The sequence below is a fragment of the Crinia signifera genome, chromosome 1, assembly GCF_055691185.1.
Source record: "Crinia signifera chromosome 1, ASM5569118v1, whole genome shotgun sequence".
Classification (NCBI taxonomy): Eukaryota; Metazoa; Chordata; class Amphibia; order Anura; family Myobatrachidae; genus Crinia; species Crinia signifera.
Window position 1 is genome coordinate 13,468,537 of NC_139217.1, and position 19,097 is coordinate 13,487,633.

The 19,097-nt window shown below is 47.2% G+C and overlaps 1 protein-coding gene across 2 annotated transcripts in view; it reads left to right on the plus strand.

The window, feature by feature from the left end:
- The window catches only part of LOC146067135 (pepsin A-like), a 231,818-nt gene that overhangs the window by 181,778 nt on the left and 30,943 nt on the right, over positions 1-19,097 (plus strand). For both annotated transcript variants that reach the window (XM_083179162.1, XM_083179171.1), the window contains one exon: positions 18,852-18,969. In XM_083179162.1, the coding sequence (XP_083035288.1) occupies positions 18,852-18,969 (118 nt within the window). The remainder of the gene's footprint in view (positions 1-18,851; positions 18,970-19,097) is intronic.

Consider the following 19,097-nt stretch of genomic DNA (forward strand, 5'->3'; position numbering starts at 1 on the left):
AAAAGAAATGAAACAAAATAGAAAATGAACTTAAAAACTGGAATCAGTTATGACTAAATTTGAAGAGGATGATGATTTTACAAAAGATGTGATTGAGCTACAAGGGAAACTTGACTCATTAGAGACGGAAATAATCTATAGAAAACAGAAATAATTCTATAGGGACAAGCAAGATTATGATAATGGTAAAGTCGGTGATTGGCCTCAATCCAATAATTCTAATAACAACAACTTTAACCCATTACCTAGATCTAGACCCCAAGTCCAGTATAGAGATGAGCGAGATGAAGGACACTATAGTATAAAAGATCATAGCTACCCAAGACAGAGAGATTCCTATCAAGGATGAAATAGAATTAGATCATATAGATCCCCCTAGATCCCCCTATCATGGAAATCTGAGAAAATACTCTAATAAATGCTATTCTCCGCCAAGGGGTAGATACTACCCAGAAACATCTAACCACTATGAAGTTTTCAGATCACAGTCTCCACGAAATAATACTCATTTTTTAGGAGAGAAAAGGAGAGGAATTTTTCAGCATATACAGGAAACTACTCATACGAGACTAGAATCCCCCATAGGAATAAAAAGGTCCTTAGGAGAAGGGGAAAGAGAGGGGGTGGAAAATTCCCCAAAAAAGAGGAAAGGAATCTTTCCCCAGAGAGATCAAATACAGGACTCATCAATCTCACAAAGAAGACTCTATCCGAATCACAAATCCAAATATTAAATAAATTAATCAAATTTGTACCAGATCAACACTCTAAAAAGCTTGATCTTTACATAGACTTGAATAAATATGTAAGAAACCTTACTCTACAAAGACATTTCTTGAAAAATCCATCTATAAATTCACAAACTCCTAAACCCATTGTGGCCTTACCTTCTAAATTTTACCCAATCGAATCTAGAGGAATTCATATAAATATGTACTTTAATTTGGTAAAAGAAGACTTTAAGTCTTTAAAAATTAATAATAGAATGTTTAGCAATCTTAACCCTCTAGAACAAAGAGCTTTAAAAGATCTTAAGAATGATGACGAGCTGGTCATAAAAAAGTGGATAAAGGAGGCGCAGTAGTCCTCCAAGTCTGCTCAGCTTACATTTCGGAAGCATATAGAATGATTGAGGATTTAGACACATATGAAAAATTGGCAAATAACCCTCTTGAGATTTACAAGGAGCTATTTGTTATATTGAACAAAGCAAAAACAGATGGGGTTATCTGCAACAAAGAATAGGAATATCTATTTGTAAGTAAACCCTAAGTCCCAATCTTATATCATATACCCAAGGTCCGTAAGTATAGAGACCACCCCCCCAGGAAGACCTATATTGGCGGGCATGGAGTCTTTAACATTTAATTTATCCCACTATTTAGATCTCAAATTACAACCATACGTAAAACCGCAAAAATCATACTTAAGAGATTCTACACAAATTTTAAAGGCAATACAAAACGTAATTTGGCATCCTACGTATAGATGGGACACAGTGGATGTATAGGCATTATATACGTCTATACCCCATATCAAAGGATTAGAAGCAGTACAACAGGTTCTTGAAGAGGACAATGGGGTAACTGAAAAAGAAAAATCTTTCCTCATAGAGGGCATTAGGTTCATTTTAACTCACAACCATTTTGAGCTCAATGGTGGACACTATGTCCAAAAACAAGGGCCGGCTGTGGGTACAAAATTTGCACCCTATTATGCTAATATCTCTGTGGAGAATTGGGAGAAAAAAACACTATATTAAAGGGACAATTTTAAGTACGACAGAATGATCTTTTATAAAAGGTATATATTAGTTTTTGCCTTGTTATTCTTTGAATTATAATAACTATTTACAGTGTTGTTGTATACACAATGTTTTTCATAAATGATCCAGTTCATATCATTCTGAACAATTGGATATTAAATATGGCTATATAGCTGTATGAATTATTTTGAAGCTTATTACAGCCATGAAACATAATATAGCGCCCGGTATGCAGCATTTATACGTTACAAAAATGCAATGCCTATTATGAGATATACATTTTGATCTTAAAATGGCCCCTGTAACATAACCGCCTGTCGTTTCATAACAATATGCTTTGCAGCGCCTGAATTATGCGCCAAAATGCGAATTAGACCAGTCGTACATCGGCGTATTAACGCCGTATTGACATTGAACAATTCTGAACATGTTCAGATTGTGCACTGTACATGTTTAGCGTAGTTATTGGGGGAAAAACAGCCCCACTGGCCGTCGTTCATAATATATATGAACGAGTCAGCCGCACATCATAACCTTTTCAACATAGCTGGGCTTATATACATAATTAATTTTAAAATATTGGACATATTGCACAACCATTTCAAACATGTGAACATTTCACATTTTTACTATTTTCTGACAGTGTCATTGCTTGCAACAGATGTAACAACAATCAGCCGTGTTGGGCCAGTTTGTAAAACCAAAACAAGACCATCTGTGACCCTTGACCCTTTTAATTCATGAATAGTCGTTAACCTGTCACTTTTTATGTGGGATAGTCGTAAACCTGTCACTTTTTATGGTTGATTTTTTTCTGGGACTATCCCTACTCAGGCCATAGGGGAGGCCGGGTAGTACAGGGGAGTTAAGTTGGTCCTTTGCTGACTGGGTAGGTCCTAGTTGGGGCAAAGTGGAGGGTGGTCGGTATATCGCCAGGAGGGACGTGGTCCAGGGGCTGAGGGGCACTGTGGGGCACTGTGAAGGCACCAAATACCTGGATTCTCCTACAGGTTGCCAGCTCCTGCTGGTCACCGATCACTGCTGACTCCGGATGCTGCTCCCTGGATCTCCAGTCTTCCCTCCTCAGCTCTGTCACACCCAGAGCCCTGCTGTCGCAGATTCGGGCGCCACTCTTCTCCCTCTCTGGCTCCTTTCGCTGCTTCTCCCCTGCGGGCGCTGGCCGTCGATCACTGCCGGGTGCACTGTTTGGGGATTGCCGCTGCGTCTCTCTCTCTCCCCTGCGACATGCGCCGACTGTCAGTCTCCGCCGGGCACTTTGCTGAGGGAGTCGCGGCTGCGCCTCTTTCTCGCATCACCGCTCACTCCCAGCCGGGCCACACACTGGAGGGACCTCGTGCCGGTGCCCTTCTCCTCCGCTCCACGCTGCTCCCCGTTCGCCTCTCCACGGCCTGCACACCACACACCGCCCGCAGACACCGCCCTCCAACGACTCCTCCTCTTTTCTTCCCGCGCCGCGCTCACCAATCCCCGCCGAGGTCTCTTCCCGCTCTCCAGGGGTGAAAGGTCAGTCCCCCTGGTCCCTGCAAAGAGGCGGCTGCCGTGGGGCTGGTTGCCTGGCAACCCCAGGCTGGAAGGTCCAGCCGCCATTTTAATTAAGGGCAGCACTGGCCACCAATGTTATAACAAAGCAGACCCCTGATGGGGCTTTGCAAAAAGGGGTACCCCCAATTTCTGGGGTGCCACATGCTACCCCGCTGGAAGAATGCCAGTCCGCGGGCATTATGGCAGAAGCGACAATAGTCCGGTTGCAGTCCCTTGTGACAGAACAAAACGTTTAAGGCCTCTAGCATTTCTGAACAGAAAATGACTGTACATTCAAGCTTAGAGAACAATTGACAATGGCATAAGAACACTAAAGAAAGGCACTTTACATTCTATACCTCAAGGGTGGGACACCCTTGGTTGTGCGTTCCGACCTACGTGTCTGAACCACGGGGGAATGGACCTCAGGGGAATCATGGTCCGACACCGGCGGGGGTTCCTCCGCCACAGGGCGGCTAGCCAACGGAGCAGGGGATACCCATGGAAGGAAAGGGAATGGGGCACTCATGAAGACTAACAGGTCAGTGGGGTTATCCCAAGGCATGCCCCCCCAGGTTCCCTGCCCCTCCACCTCAGACGAGACTCTCGGTTCTGCTGGGACTTCGGCAGTGCAAAGCTTGAGCTGGTCCTCTGACACCACGTTGATGGGTCCTTCAGGGGTCTTTCGGATCTCGTAGGTGTATCGGTCACCCGAGGGTGTTCTGACGACTGTGTACGGTTCACTCTCCCACATGGCGTCGAGTTTACTCGAGCGGTGATTCCATTTCTTCCATACAGGGTCTAGGGGTTCGGGCCGGTTGTTAGCGTTGTAGTCCTTTCCTTGCTGACGCTGGGCACCCTCCATCCGCTGCGTAACAACTTCTCGAGCAGCGTCAATCCTCTGCTGATGCTCACGGACCCAGTCGGTCTGGGGTCGGATTGGTGGGCTTTCCATCGGGGACAGTTCCAAGTCTTGCGGTAACTTGCCCTTGCGGCCAAACATTAAGTAGTACGGGGTGAAGCCGGTGGAGCAGTGTTCGGCGTTATTATAGAGGTACGCCAGTTCGGGAAGTAAGGTCAGCCACTTGTTTCGGTCTTCTGCCGACAGACTGCGGAGCATGCCGATGATGGTCTGGTTAGACCGTTCGCAGAGTTCGTTTCCCTGGGGGTGATAGGCCGTGGTCCCGATTTTGCGACAGCCGTAGTAGGAGCATAACTCGTGAAAGAGCTGGGACTCAAAGGAGGGTCCTTGGTCCGTGAGGATGCAGTCGGGATAGCCGTAGGGTCTTGCGAAGTGCTTGAGGAACTGTTCCGCGGTGGTCTTGGCGGTGAGGTCTCTCGAAACGGGATGACCACATGGAATTTGCTGTAGTGGTCAGTGATGGTCAGGGCATATTGATGCCCACTGGAGCTGGGTTCGAGCTTGACGTGGTCAAGAGCCACGATCTGCAACGGGCGTTGGGTCTTGATGGAGTGCAAGGGATCTCTCTGGGAGGCATCAGGAGCCCTCTTCAGACTGCAGGGAATGCAGTCGCGGCACCATTTGTCTCCATCTTCTCGCATACCCACCCAGAAGTACCGGGTACGCAGGATGGCTTCCATCTTCTGCACACCAAAGTGGCCGGATTTATCGTGGTACGCGGCCAGGAGTAATGGAGCCTGTTTTCTTGGGACAACCACCTGAACCACGTGGTGGTGTGTGCCGGGATCCACACTGTCACGGACCAGGATACCTTCTTCCTGACGAACTCTGTTGCGATGCTGCAACAACTTCACAAGCTCGGGGTCGGCTTCGTTGCGTTGGTTTCGGTCCAAGTGGCGGCGTTGGTTTAGCAGAACCAGGAACTCCTTCAGCACCGGATCTTGGCGCTGAATTTTCCTCCAGTCAACTGTAGGGGTGTCGAGTAGGTCGGCCTTCTGCAGGCGTGAATCTGAGACGGACAGGGGATCCGAGGTTGCCAGGTTTCTCGCTCTGTAAGCCTTGAATATGGGCATTTCCACTTCTTCATTCGGGTCCCCTTCCTCTTCGGGGGCATCGGTCACAGGCAATCTGGAGAGGGCGTCGGCATTGGCGTTGGCCTTGCCACTACGATAATTGGTGGTGAACCGATAGCTAGCGAGGCGCGACATCCACCGCTGTTCTAAGGCTCCAAGTTTGGCATTCTGCAGGTGCACTAACGGGTTGTTGTCAGTCATGACTACAAATGGGGTGGCGGCCAGGTAGTGCTTAAACTTCTCGGTAACTGCCCATACAAGGGCGAGCATCTTCAGCTTGAAAGCACTATAATTTTCGCAGTTCCTCTCGGTCTTACGAAGGCCTCTGCTGGCATATGCTATTACTCGCTCACACCCATTCTGAGTTTGGGAGAGCACAGCACTGAGCCCGCGGTTGCTGGCGTCCGTGTAGAGTTGGAATGGTTTGTCATAATCGGGGTAGGACAGCAATGGAGCATCTATCAAGGATCTCTTCAATTGGTCGAAGGCCTGCTGTTGTTCTTCTCCCCAGGCGATTAAGGCTGACCCCCTTCGTTCATGGCCCGACTGGCCCCTCAATAGTTCATGCAGGGGGGATGCCACCTTCGCAAAATTCTCGATGAACCACCTATAGTATCCCACAAATCCCAGGTAACTGTGGACCTCTCTGACGATCTTGGGAGCTGGCCAGTCCTTGACAACTGCGATCTTCTCTGGGTCGGGCATCACGCCTTCGGCGCTAACCACATGTCCGAGGTACTGCACTCTGGGCTTTAGCAGGTGACACTTGCTGGGCTTTAGCTTCAGGCCGCTTTGGATCAATTGCTTGAAGACCTCATCCAGGTGCCGAAGGTGGTCGTCGTAGCTCTTTGAGAAAATTATCACGTCGTCGAGATAGAGGAGTACCATCTCAAAGTTGTGCTGCCCAAGGCAGTGTTCCATAACAAGTTGGAAAGTGGCGGGGGCGTTACAGAGCCCGAACGGCATTCTTTCGAACTCAAACAGGCCCATTGGTGTGGTGAAGGCCGTCTTTTCTCTGTCTTCTGGGGCCATCTGGACCTGCCAGTACCCGCTGGTCAGGTCAAGGGTCGAGAAGTATTCAGCCGTCTTCAAGGCCGTCAGCGACTCCTCGATTCTTGGGAGTGGGTAGGCATCTTTGTGGGTTGCGGCGTTCAGTTTGCGGTAATCCACGCAGAAGCGCAGACTACCGTCTTTTTTTTGACAATAACAAGCGGAGCCGCCCATGGGCTATGGCTTTCCCTGATGACGCCAGCGTCCTTCATTTCCGTGATCATATTCCGGGTTGATACATGGCTGGTGGAAGGGTGGAAGGGGTCTGTGTCTTTCCTTGATCAGGGGAGTCGATCCCGTTGGGATGTGGTGGTATACTTTGTCGGCTTTGCCAAAATCGCACGGGTGCTGACTGAATGCGGCAGCATTTTGTTTCACGACTCGGAGGACCCCCTCTCGCATTTCGGCCGGGGTGTCTTTGTCTCCAATCTGTATGTCCGTGTACCAGGGAGACCCTTCGTCACCTCTCTCCTTTGCCCCAAGATGTCCTGGAAGTCCACCCAGCTGATCCTGGCCACCTGACAGTACTTGTACAGTTTGACCGCATATGGGTGCGGGTTCAGCAGCCTCACCGGTACTCTCCCTTGGACCACCTTCGCCAAAGTTCTGGCCACCGTGAATGGCTTTCGGCCTTCAGGGTCACAGGATTCTATCAGGGCTTCATAGTCTCTGCCTCCAGGGCCCATCCTGGCCTTACACCAGATGACTTGTTCTGAATTTGGGCGCAGGAGAATCGGGCGGCAGTCTGCGATTCGGGCCTTCCCCACCTCCCCTTGGTCGTTGATAAACTTCTGCTGACCTGTGATCAGTCGCACTGTTTGCTGTAGAGCCTTCCTTTCCTGGGGGGGGGGGGGGGGGGCTGTCCTCATTTCCCACCGCAGTGCTTCCACCACTTCATCCGGGCAGTTTCTTAGCACATTCATGCCCAGTATCACAGGAGGCAAGTGTTCGTTGGGGTCAGTGGTGACCAGGAACCCCTGTTGATTCAGGGCAGCCTTTCCCACTTGTACATTAGCTTCCCAGTATCCTTGGAAGGTGATGGGTTGGCCGTTGCTGGCTAGTAGGCGTAACCATGTTGTGGGGGGCGATACAACATCCGTCTGTGCCCAAAGCTGCAGAAAATCTGTGATCCTGATGGTAGACACCTGCGACACTGTATCCAAGAGGGCTGTCAGTTGGACCCCATTCACCCTGATATTTAGGTGGGGGCATTCCCCGACGTACCGGGGCCACCATTCTGCTGGTGGTGCCAGACCGGTTAGTGAGTCTCCTCCCGAGGGTCGGTCCCTTGCCTCGGGGCCCCCTCGTTTAAAGTCGCCTCTGGACAATTTCTCTCAATATGCCCACTCTGTCGGCACCTTTGGCAGATTGGCCGCCCCTGCTGGTCGAATTGGTCGGAGGATCTTTGGCCGAACTCGCGGGTAACCTCCCATCTTGGGCGGTTCCTTGGGCCGCGGTCTTGCCGCCATTCTCCTTGCCGACTTCTGCCTTGATTTCTGTCTAGGTCCTCCAACTTTTGCGTCACGCGTGTCATATTACGCATTAGTTCAGACATCTGGCGAGTTAACACTTCAATTGGGTTTGGTTCTACGGGGGCTTGCGCCTGCTGAGTGACTGCTCTGCTCGGGCATAAGGGGTCTGCCATTTGCCCTTTTGGGGCCTGGTAGCAGGCTTCCCCTTCTATCGAGTCCTCGTCTTCATCCCGGCCGCTCTGGTTCAGGCCCAGGATTTGTAGGACGGTTTCTTTAAATTTGGCGAATGAACTGTCGGGTTGTTGGCGTCTCCACATACGCAATTGGGACTTGATCGCCTCCCCCTGCGCTCCTTCGATAAACAGGTTGGTTAGCGTCTCGTCCACTTGTTCCTTTGGTTTCTTTTCTTTCAACTGTATGGCCTTCATGGTTTCCTGTAAGCTTAGTGCATACTCTCGCAGTGGTTCATTCGGCCGCTGTTTTCTCAAGTACAGGCGGCTCTTCAGATCTGCTATTGTCTTTGATTCGAAAATCTCTCGCAGCTTTTCAAAAATCTGTTCCACCGTTTTCTTTTCATCGGTTTCCCACGTTCTTACTTCGCGTAGTGCTGGGCCTCTCAGTTGCCCCACCAGTATTTCTACTGCTTGTTCATTGCCGAGCTGGTATAGCTGTGTCATGGAGAGTATCCTGTTTTTGAATTCTTTCAGCGTGTGTCCCCCCGGGGTGTTGTTTCCCGAATAAGTCGGTACCCAGGGCGCGCCAAAGTAGTATGGCATGGTGATTGGTGCCGCCGTTATTGCCGCTGGATTTCCTTCCCCAGGTGACGCAGGAAGTCGTCTCCTACTTCTGGTTGACGTGGGAGCCTCTGCTTGGTCTGAGTCTGACTTCGCTGAATCCTGTTCGCGGACGCCAAGTGTGATGTTGTCAGACTACGTGTAAGTGTGTGCCCGATACCTGATGCTCCTGGTCTCCTTTCCGGAACTGCTCGTCTGCGACCTGCCTGCTTCACTCGCCTGCAATTCAGAGGGCGGAGGGACAAAGGCACCCCAGGGAGACAATACCCCAAAACACCCCACAGATGGTCACCACACGTTAGGACGGTGATCAAAAGTTTTATTATAGTGACAAAAAGGGCCGTGGATCACCGCTGTGTGAACGACTGAATGATACAACAACAATGACCATTTACAGCTTATGAATGGACACGACTTTCTTCCGTTGATATTGTGCGCGATGGGGTCACTGCAGTACCATAGACTGCACCTCGCACAATACGCTTCAGACAAATGCTACACGGCGTTTTTCAAATAAATACATGAAAGGCAAAAGAATAATAACACACTGTTAAAGGATATCGTGCGCGATGGGGCCACACGGAACGCCTGTGGGCCACAACTCACATGGTATACACACGTCACCCTGCAAGCAATTACAACCTGTAACCAGAAACTTGTAATAACATTTAAGAGAAAGACAGTAGTATGCAGCAAATGATACCCTATAATGGTACGGCAAGTGTCCAGTTATCCAGAAGTCCCTGAACTGCGCAGTTCTCTAGAGCAATAGGGTACCCTTTGGCCTAGGTGCACCGTGATTGTGGTAGCAGCTAATACTAGGAGTTGTAGTCCAAGGCAAGTTAGGTCCTAAACTCTGGCACAATGCCAACGCTGGGGTTACTTCACAACAAGGGGGAAAGGTCCAGTAGGAGCTAGACTGACTGTGATGCTGGCAGGTGGCAAGTTCTCCTGTAATTTGTCCTATCAGCCTGCAAAACAGGCCAGTTGATATATCTCTCTTCACTGGGTGGAATCACTCCTGCAGCAGGCCATAGGGGAGGCCGGGAAGTACAGGGGAGTTAAGTTGGTCCTTTGCTGACTGGGTAGGCCCTAGTTGGGGCAAAGTGGAGGGTGGTCGGTATATCGCCAGGAGGGACGTGGTCCAGGGGCTGAGAGGCACTGTGGGGCACTGTGATGGCACCAAATACCTGGATTCTCCTACAGGTTGCCAGCTCCTGCTGGTCACCGATCACTGCTGACTCCGGATGCTGCTCCCTGGATCTCCAGTCTTCCCTCCTCAGCTCTGTCACACCCAGAGCCCTGCTGGGGGTCACCGGGCTGTCGCAGATTCGGGCGCCACTCTTCTCCCTCTCTGGCTCCTTTCGCTGCTTCTCCCCTGCGGGCGCTGGCCGTCGATCACTGCCGGGTGCACTGTTTGGGGATTGCCGCTGCGTCTCTCTCTCTCCCCTGCGACATGCGCCGACTGTCAGTCTCCGCCGGGCACTTTGCTGAGGGAGTCGCGGCTGCGCCTCTCTCTCGCATCACCGCTCACTCCCAGCCGGGCCGCACACTGGAGGGACCTCGTGCTGGTGCCCTTCTCCTCCGCTCCACGCTGCTCCCCGTTCGCCTCTCCACGGCCTGCACACCACACACCGCCCGCAGACGCCGCCCTCCAACGACTCCTCCTCTTTTCTTCCCGCGCAGCACTCACCAATCCCCGCCGAGGTCTCTTCCCGCTCTCCAGGGGTGAAAGGTCAGTTCCTGCAAAGAGGCGGCTGCCGTGGGGCTGGTTGCCTGGCAACCCCAGGCTGGAAGGTCCAGTCGCCATTCTAATTAAGGGCAGCACTGGACACCAATGTTATAACAAAGCAGACCCCTGATGGGGCTTTGCAAAAAGGGGTACCCTCAATTTCTGGGGTGCCACATAAACAGGTATCATCAGGGCAGGCTGGGCCTATCTGTGCATGTGGATGGGGTATAGAGGGCTCATATTGGCCAGAGGAATGGGCTGCACCTGTATAGTGATGTATAGTATAGGTGATGTACAATATAGGTTATGTATAGGTGGTGTACAGTATAGGTGATGTACAATATAGGTTATGTATAGGTGGTGTACAGTATAGGTGATGTACAATATAGGTTATGTATAGGTGATGTATAGTATAGGTGATGTACAACATAGGTGATGTATAGGTGATGTACAGTATATGGGATGTACAATATAGGTTATGTACAGTATGGAAAAAACAGGGTGGGGGGTATGGGGGAAGGTCAGTCGCACTGGATTTATAGGTTTTTACACAGTCATGTGGTATTAGAGGACCCTCAGGACTTCATATAGTAGGTTTTTTACTTGGATAATATGAGGGTGTGCTACCACTGGACACAGAAGCGAGACTTTATTCAAGGAAAGAAAAATAAATGTCTCTATGTGGTGCACCTGGAGATACAGGAATTCTTTAAAAAGTAACTTTTATTTCATTTTCATAAAAAACAAAGGTGCGAAATATTGACAAACAGATAACAAACATAAGACACGGACAGTGTAATAAAAAAGGATACATTTTTATCCTTGTGCAGTGTGGCCCAATTCCCCAAGTGGCCCCTTATAAATATATATGTGCTCTTATGGCACTGCTGGCAGACACAAAGGGACACTTCACAAGATGTATGTGCCGAACACAATGGTTCCAAATGTCTGTCAGCCACTATTGGGTGTTCAATTGGCTTGTTCACTGCTGACTCTTAGTAACATGTAGGCTCAGCTCTAATGTGGTGGAACTGCTGCTGATTTCCCCAGAGCAGGGTAACTAGGGACGTGGTGTGAATAACCCTCCCTGATCCTGCCAGGGGAGAATATACACCAATGTTCACCCTAATGGTACAAATAGCAATATGCACAAATATATAGTGTCACCCTTGCTGTGAGCGTATACGGGGCTGAGCGTCTACCCGGCTAGTGGAAACTGGCCAGAACTGCCACTTCTGAGCCAAGATTCCCACTACCGCCGGAAGGTGAGCCGAGAGGTGAGCTGACAAGCAGTGGGGGAACAGCGCGGGACTGAATGTGGACAGGCGGCGTGTATATATCACCGCCGTCTGCCTCCCGTCTGTTCCCAGATAGACGCACAGAGCTTAAGTAGGCAGCGGCGTGTATATGGTAGCGCCGACTGTCTCACTGTAGCTCTGTGATTTGAGAGGCGGCGGTGCAGACGTCTAGCACCGCTGCTTCAAGCGGGCTTACGATCCCAGTGAAAACTGGCGTACGTGAGCCCTACCGTCTGGCAGCCAGAACACACAATAAAATTGTCACAATATCAAATGGGGAGGGGAAGAGGGGAGTCAAACACACTGATTTAGGTCAGTGTACACTTCGCAAAACGGAGCTTCATCAGGACCTGATGAAGCTCCGTTTTGCGAAGTGTACACTGACCTAAATCAGTGTGTTTGACTCCCCTCTTCCCCTCCCCATTTGATATTGTGACAATTTTATTGTGTGTTCTGGCTGCCAGACGGTAGGGCTCACGTACGCCAGTTTTCACTGGGATCGTAAGCCCGCTTGAAGCAGCGGTGCTAAACGTCTGCACCGCCGCCTCTCAAATCACAGAGCTACAGTGAGACAGTCGGCGCTACCATATACACGCCGCTGCCTACTTAAGCTCTGTGCGTCTATCTGGGATCAGACGGGAGGCAGACGGCGGTGATATATACACGCCGCCTGTCCACATTCAGTCCCGCGCTGTTCCCCCACTGCTTGTCAGCTCACCTCTCGGCTCACCTTCCGGCGGTAGTGGGAATCTTGGCTCAGAAGTGGCAGTTCTGGCCAGTTTCCACTAGCCGGGTAGACGCTCAGCCCCGTATACGCTCACAGCAAGGGTGACACTATATATTTGTGCATATTGCTAATTGTACCATTAGGGTGAACATTGGTGTATATTCTCCCCTGGCAGGATCAGGGAGGGTTATTTACACCACGTCCCTAGTTACCCTGCTCTGGGGAAATCAGCAGCAGTTCCACCACATTAGAGCTGAGCCTACATGTTACTAAGAGTCAGCAGTGAACAAGCCAATTGAACACCCAATAGTGGCTGACAGACATTTGGAACCATTGTGTTCGGTACACACATTTTGTGAAGTGTCCCATTGTGTCTGCCAGCAGTGCCATAAGAGCACATATATATTTATAAGGGGCCACTTGGGGAATTGGGCCACACTGCACAAGGATAAAAATGTATCCTTTTTTATTACACTGTCCGTGTCTTATGTTTGTTATCTGTTTGTCAATATTTCGCACCTTTGTTTTTTATGAAAATGAAATAAAAGTTACTTTTTAAAGAATTCCTGTATCTCCAGGTGCACCATATAGAGACATTTCTTTTTCTTTCCTTGAATATGTATAGTATGGGTGATGTATAGGTGGTGTATTATATAGGTGATGTATAGGGAAGTACAGTATATGTGATGCACAGTATAGGTGATGTAAATGTGGTGTATAGTATAGGTAATGTATAGTATGGGTGATGTATAGGTGAGGTACAGTATAGGTAATGTATAGGTGATGTACAGTATGGGCGATGTATATGTGGTGTACAATATAGGTGATGTATATGTATATTGCAGTATAGGTGATGTATAGGTGATGTACAGTATAGGTGATGTATAGGCAGAGTACAGTATAGATGACGTATAGATGATGTACAATATATGTTATGTATAGGTCATAAACAGTATAGGTAATGTATAGGTGATGTACAATATAGGTGATGTATATGTGGTGTACAGTATAGGTGATGTACAATATAGGTGGTGTACAGTATATGTGATGTACAGTATAGGTTATGTACAGTATAGGTGGCGTAACGTATTGGTGATGTACAGTATAGGTGATGTACAGTATAGGTGGTGTACAGTATAGGTGATGTACAGTATAGGTGATGTACAGTATAGGTGGCGTAACGTATTGGTGATGTACAGTATAGGTGATGTACAGTATAGGTGGTGTACAGTTTAGGTGATGTATAGTACAGGTGATGTACAGTATAGGTGATGTACAATTTAGGTGGTGTACAATTTAGGTGGTGCACAGTATAGGTGATGTACAGTATAGGTGATGTACAGTATAGGTGGTGTACAGTATAGGTGGTGTACAGTATAGGTGGTGTACAGTATAGGTGATGTACAGTATAGGTGATGTATAGGTGATGTATAGTATGGGTGGGGTACAGAATAGATGATGTACAATATAGGTTGTGCATAGTATAGGTGACGTAGAGTATAGGGGGTGTACAGTATAGGTAATGTACAGTATCGGTAATGTACAGTATCGGTACACTATAGGTGCTGTACAGTATAGGTGGTGTACAGTACAGTATAGGTGATGTATAGTACAGGTAGTGTATAGTATAGGTGATGTACAGTATAGGTGGTGTACAGTATTGGTGATGTACAGGTTATGTACAGTATAGGTAATATATAGTAGTGGAGTGTAGGTGGTGTATTATATAGGTGATGTATAGGGAAGTACAGTATATGTGATGCACAGTATAGGTGATGTAAATGTGTTGTACAGCATAGGTAATGTATAGTATGGGTGATGTATAGGTGAGGTACAGTATAGGTGATGTATAGGTGAGGTACATTATATGTGATTTAAAAGTGATGTGTACAGTATAGGTGATGTAGAGGTGGTGTACAGTATATATGATGTATAGACATTGTACAGTATATGTTATGTATAGGTCGTACCAGGGGCGAAATTAGGGGTCAGGCCGCCCCTAGGCACAACATTTATGTGCCCCCCCCTATTTTAATGTAATCATATATGTATATACATTGTTATTTATATATTTCATTAAAATTTTACTGTAGCCCACCTTAATATTTTTTTTAAGCACTCTGGACTGCTCACTGTATGGAGGACCCGGAGGGAGGGAGGCACTTATTAGTACAGTGATTAGCACAGTGTCTCTGTCAGTCTCTCTCCGGCTCACACACTGTGACTGACTGAGCGCTGGGAGGATCTGCGCGCCGCTCAGCTGCTGGATACACAGCAGCCAATAGACTGTGTGTGTGTGGAGTAGCCAATGGGCGGGAGCCGGCAGCAGTGAGCCTGAGCCATTTCCGGACACGCAGGGGGACCGTCGGACCCAGCCACTAAGCGGTGATGTAATGTGCATGGCAGAGTGGGTGGGCAGTAGCGGGTGACGAGCGGCGCTGCCGCCGACATATGATAATTCATGTCTGCGGTGGCGGTGCTCGTCACTCACCGCTGCCCACCCGCTTTGCCATGCTGCTATTTAACAGAATGTCAGCCTGCCTGCCGCCCTTAATTGGTGCCGCCCTGAGGCACAAATCGAGCCCTGGGTCGTACACAGTATAGGTATTGTATAGGTGATGTATATGTGGTGTACAGTATAGGTGCTGTATAGTATAGGTGATGTATAGGTGATGTACAGCATAGGTGATGTATAAGTGAGGTACATTATGGGTGATGTATAGGCGATGTACAGTATAGGTACTGTACAGTATAGGTGATGTAAAATATAGGTTGTGTACAGTATAGATGATGTACAGTATAAGTGATGTACAGTATAGGTGACGTATAGGTGATGTATAGGTGGTGTACAGTGTATGTGATGTATAGGTGGTAAACAGTATAGATAATGTATATGTAATGTATATGTGGTGTACAGTATGGGTGCTGAATAGTAGTGTACAGTATAGGTGATGTATAGGTGAGGTACAGTATATGTGGTGTATAGGTGATGTACAGTATAGGTGATTTATATGTGATGTACAGTATACGTGATGTATAGGCAATATACAGTATAGGTGACGTATAGGTGGTGTACAGTATAGGTGATTATAGTTGATGTACATTATAGGTGATGTATAGGTGAGTTACATTGTAGGTGATGTACAGCATAGGTAATGTATAGTCAAGGTACAGTATAGGTGATGTACAGTATAGGTGAGATATAGGTGGTGTACAGTATAGGTATAGATGGCGCAAATCTCGTAGTACGACTGATTTCCTCGCATATAAAACTAGCTACTACTCCTACAGCAATGCTTTGGACACTGCCAAACAAACATACTACCAATCTCTCATCTCTTCTCATGCCACCAACCCTAAGCGACTTTTTAACACCTTTAAGTCTCTTCTGTACCCTCCCCCTCCTCCCCCACCGGCTACCATCAGTGCACAAGAACTTGCCTCCTACTTTAAGGACAAGATTGATAACATCCGAGATGAAATGGTATGCTCTTCCACAACCTCTAACCCTCTTTCTTTCCCACCTGAACCCTTTGGCACTTTCTCTTCATTTGAGCCCACAAATGAAAAGGAAGTACCCGTACTCTTCTTATCCTCTTACTCTACTACCTCTCCTCTCGATCCTATACCTGCGCAAGCCATTAAAAATCTATCTCCTGTGATTATTCCAACCTTAACTAAAATCTGCAATCTCTCTCTTACTACTGGTACTTTTCCTTCTCTGCTCAAACATGCAGTGATAACTCCTATTCTTAAAAAACAGAATTCTGACCCTAACTCTCTCTCTAACTATCGTCCTATATCTCAGCTCCCATGCCTCTCCAAGCTACTGGAGAGACTTGTCTTCTCTCGCCTCACAAACTTTCTTAACTCTAACACCCTATTAGACCCAATTCAGTCAGGTTTTCGCTCTCAACACTCCACTGAGACAGCACTGACTAAAGTGGTGAATGATCTGGTAACGGCTAAGTCTAAAGGCCATTACTCACTACTTATTCTTCTTGATCTTTCTGCTGCATTTGACACCGTCGATCACTCTCTTCTCTTACAAACACTACACTCCCTAGGTCTTAATGATACAGCCCTTTCCTGGTTCACATCTTACCTATCTGATCGCTCTTTCAGTGTTCGCTTCTCTAACTCTACTTCCTCTTCATTACCTCTGTCAGTCGGTGTTCCGCAAGGTTCAGTCTTAGGTCCTCTGCTCTTCTCAATCTATACCTCCTCTCTTGGCAAACTAATCAGCTCTTTCGGATTTCAGTATCACTTGTATGCTGATGATACTCAAATCTATCTATCAACCCCAGAGTTGTCACCAGTGGTTTTGGGTCGAGTTTCTGATTGTCTCTCTGCCATCTCATCTTGGATGTCTTGTCGCCAACTCAAACTCAATATTTCCAAAACGGAATTACTTATATTCCCGCCAACTAAGAACAGTTACCATCCTGACATCTCCATCTCTGTTGACAACTCGATAATCTACCCTACCCCACAAGCTCGTTGCTTAGGGGTCATCCTCGACTCTGAACTGTCCTTTGTTCCCCACATTCAATCTGTCTCCAAATCATGTTACATGCATCTAAAAAACATATCCAAAATACGACCCTATCTCACACAAGACACTACCAAATCTCTTATCCATGCACTCATTATATCCCGCATTGATTATTGCAATAGTCTCCTAACTGGTCTTCCCAAGAACAGACTCTCACCACTGCAATCAATTTTAAATGCTGCTGCTAGGCTGATCTTCCTTGCAAGACGCTCATCGTCTGCTGATCCGCTCTGCCAGTCCCTCCATTGGTTGCCTGTATCTTACCGTATTCAATATAAAACACTTCTACTTGCTTATAAAGCTATTAACCATACTGCACCAGCATATATCTCTGCACTTATCACAAAATATCTCCCATCTCGACCACTACGCTGTACACAAGATCTGCGTCTCTCTTCTGCACGGATCACTAGCTCCCATTCATTATTACAGGACTTTTATCGGGCTGCTCCCATCCTATGGAATGCCCTTCCACGCACATTAAGACTCTCCACAAGTCTCCAAACTTTCAAGCGTTCCCTGAAAACTCACCTCTTCAGGCAAGCCTATCATATTTAAGTTCTACATGCATAACCCTCCAAGGCACTTATGTATTATATAGCTTCCCTTCTGGATTTGTAACTGCTATGCTATTACTGGTGCCTGTCCTTATGTTTCCCCCCTATATCCCTATAGATTGTAAGCTTGCAGCAGGGCCCTCCTACCTCCATGTCTGTCTGTTGTTACCCAGTTTGTCTTATCACTGTCTACTATTGTAAAGCGCAACGGAATCTGCTGCGCTATATAAGAAACTGTAAATAAATAAATAAATAGGTAAGGTACAGTATAGGTGAGGTACAGTATAGGTATCTATAGGAGATGTCCAGTATAGATGATGTATAAGTGATGTATAGGTGAGGTACAGTACAGGTGGTGTACAGTATAGGGTATGTATAGGTGATGTATATGATATGTGTAGGTGGTGTACAGTATATGTGATGTATAGATGATGCACAGTATAGGTGGTTTACAGTATAGGTGATGTACAGTATAGGGGATGTATAGGTGATGTACAGTATGGGTGGTGTACAGTATAGATGATGTACAGCATAGGTAATGTGTAGGCGATGTACAGTATAGGTGATGGTATAGGTAAGGCACATCATAGGTGATGTACAGTATAGGGGATGTATAGATGGTGTACAGTATAGGGGATGTATAGGTGGTGTACAGTATAGGGGATGTATAGGTGGTGTACAGTATAGGGGATGTACAGTATAGGTGATATATAGGTGAGGTACAGTATATATGGTGTATAAGTGATGTACAGCATAGGTGATATACAGTATATGTACAGTATAGGTGAGGTACAGTAAAGGTGATGTATAGGTGATATACAGTATAGATGATGTATAGGTGATGTACAGTATGGGTGATGTATAGTATAGGTGATGTATAGGTGAGGTACATTATATGTGATGTATAATATAGGTGATGTATATGTATATTGCAGTATAGGTGATGTATGGGTGGTGTACAGTATAGGTGATGTACAGTATAGGTGATGTATGGGTGATGTACAGTATAGGTGATGTATGGGTGGTGTATAGTATATTTGATGAATAGACGATGTACAGTATATGAAATACACTATGCTAGGGGGGTGCTTCTCAGGCTCAGGATGCAGGGACTATACAATACAGGGACTATGTTGGTGTGCAGTACAGATATACGCTATGCTAGGAGGGGGGGGGGTGCCTCTCGTGCTCAGCATACAGGGACTATACAATACAGGGACTATGTGGGTGTCCAGTACAGATATACGCTATGCTAGGAGGGGGGTGTTTCTCATGCTCAGGATACAGGGATATAGTCCCTATGATATCTTACCGAGATAAAGCATTTCCATCCTATAATGTCTGATTTATGCTTGTCTTTATAGAATGAATATTTCGGTACCATCTACATTGGATCTCCCCCCCAGGAGTTCTCCGTAGTGTTTGACACTGGATCTGCTGACCTGTGGGTGCCGTCTGTGTCCTGCTCCAGTGCTGCCTGTGGTATGTGTTATTATAGGAAGTATGCATAACTTACAGTGGCTGCATGCTGGAGAATACAGGGGGAAATGTCATAACATATTGTAATATCTTTATGTAATATGTTTTACTTTGCCTGTCCCAACACTTTA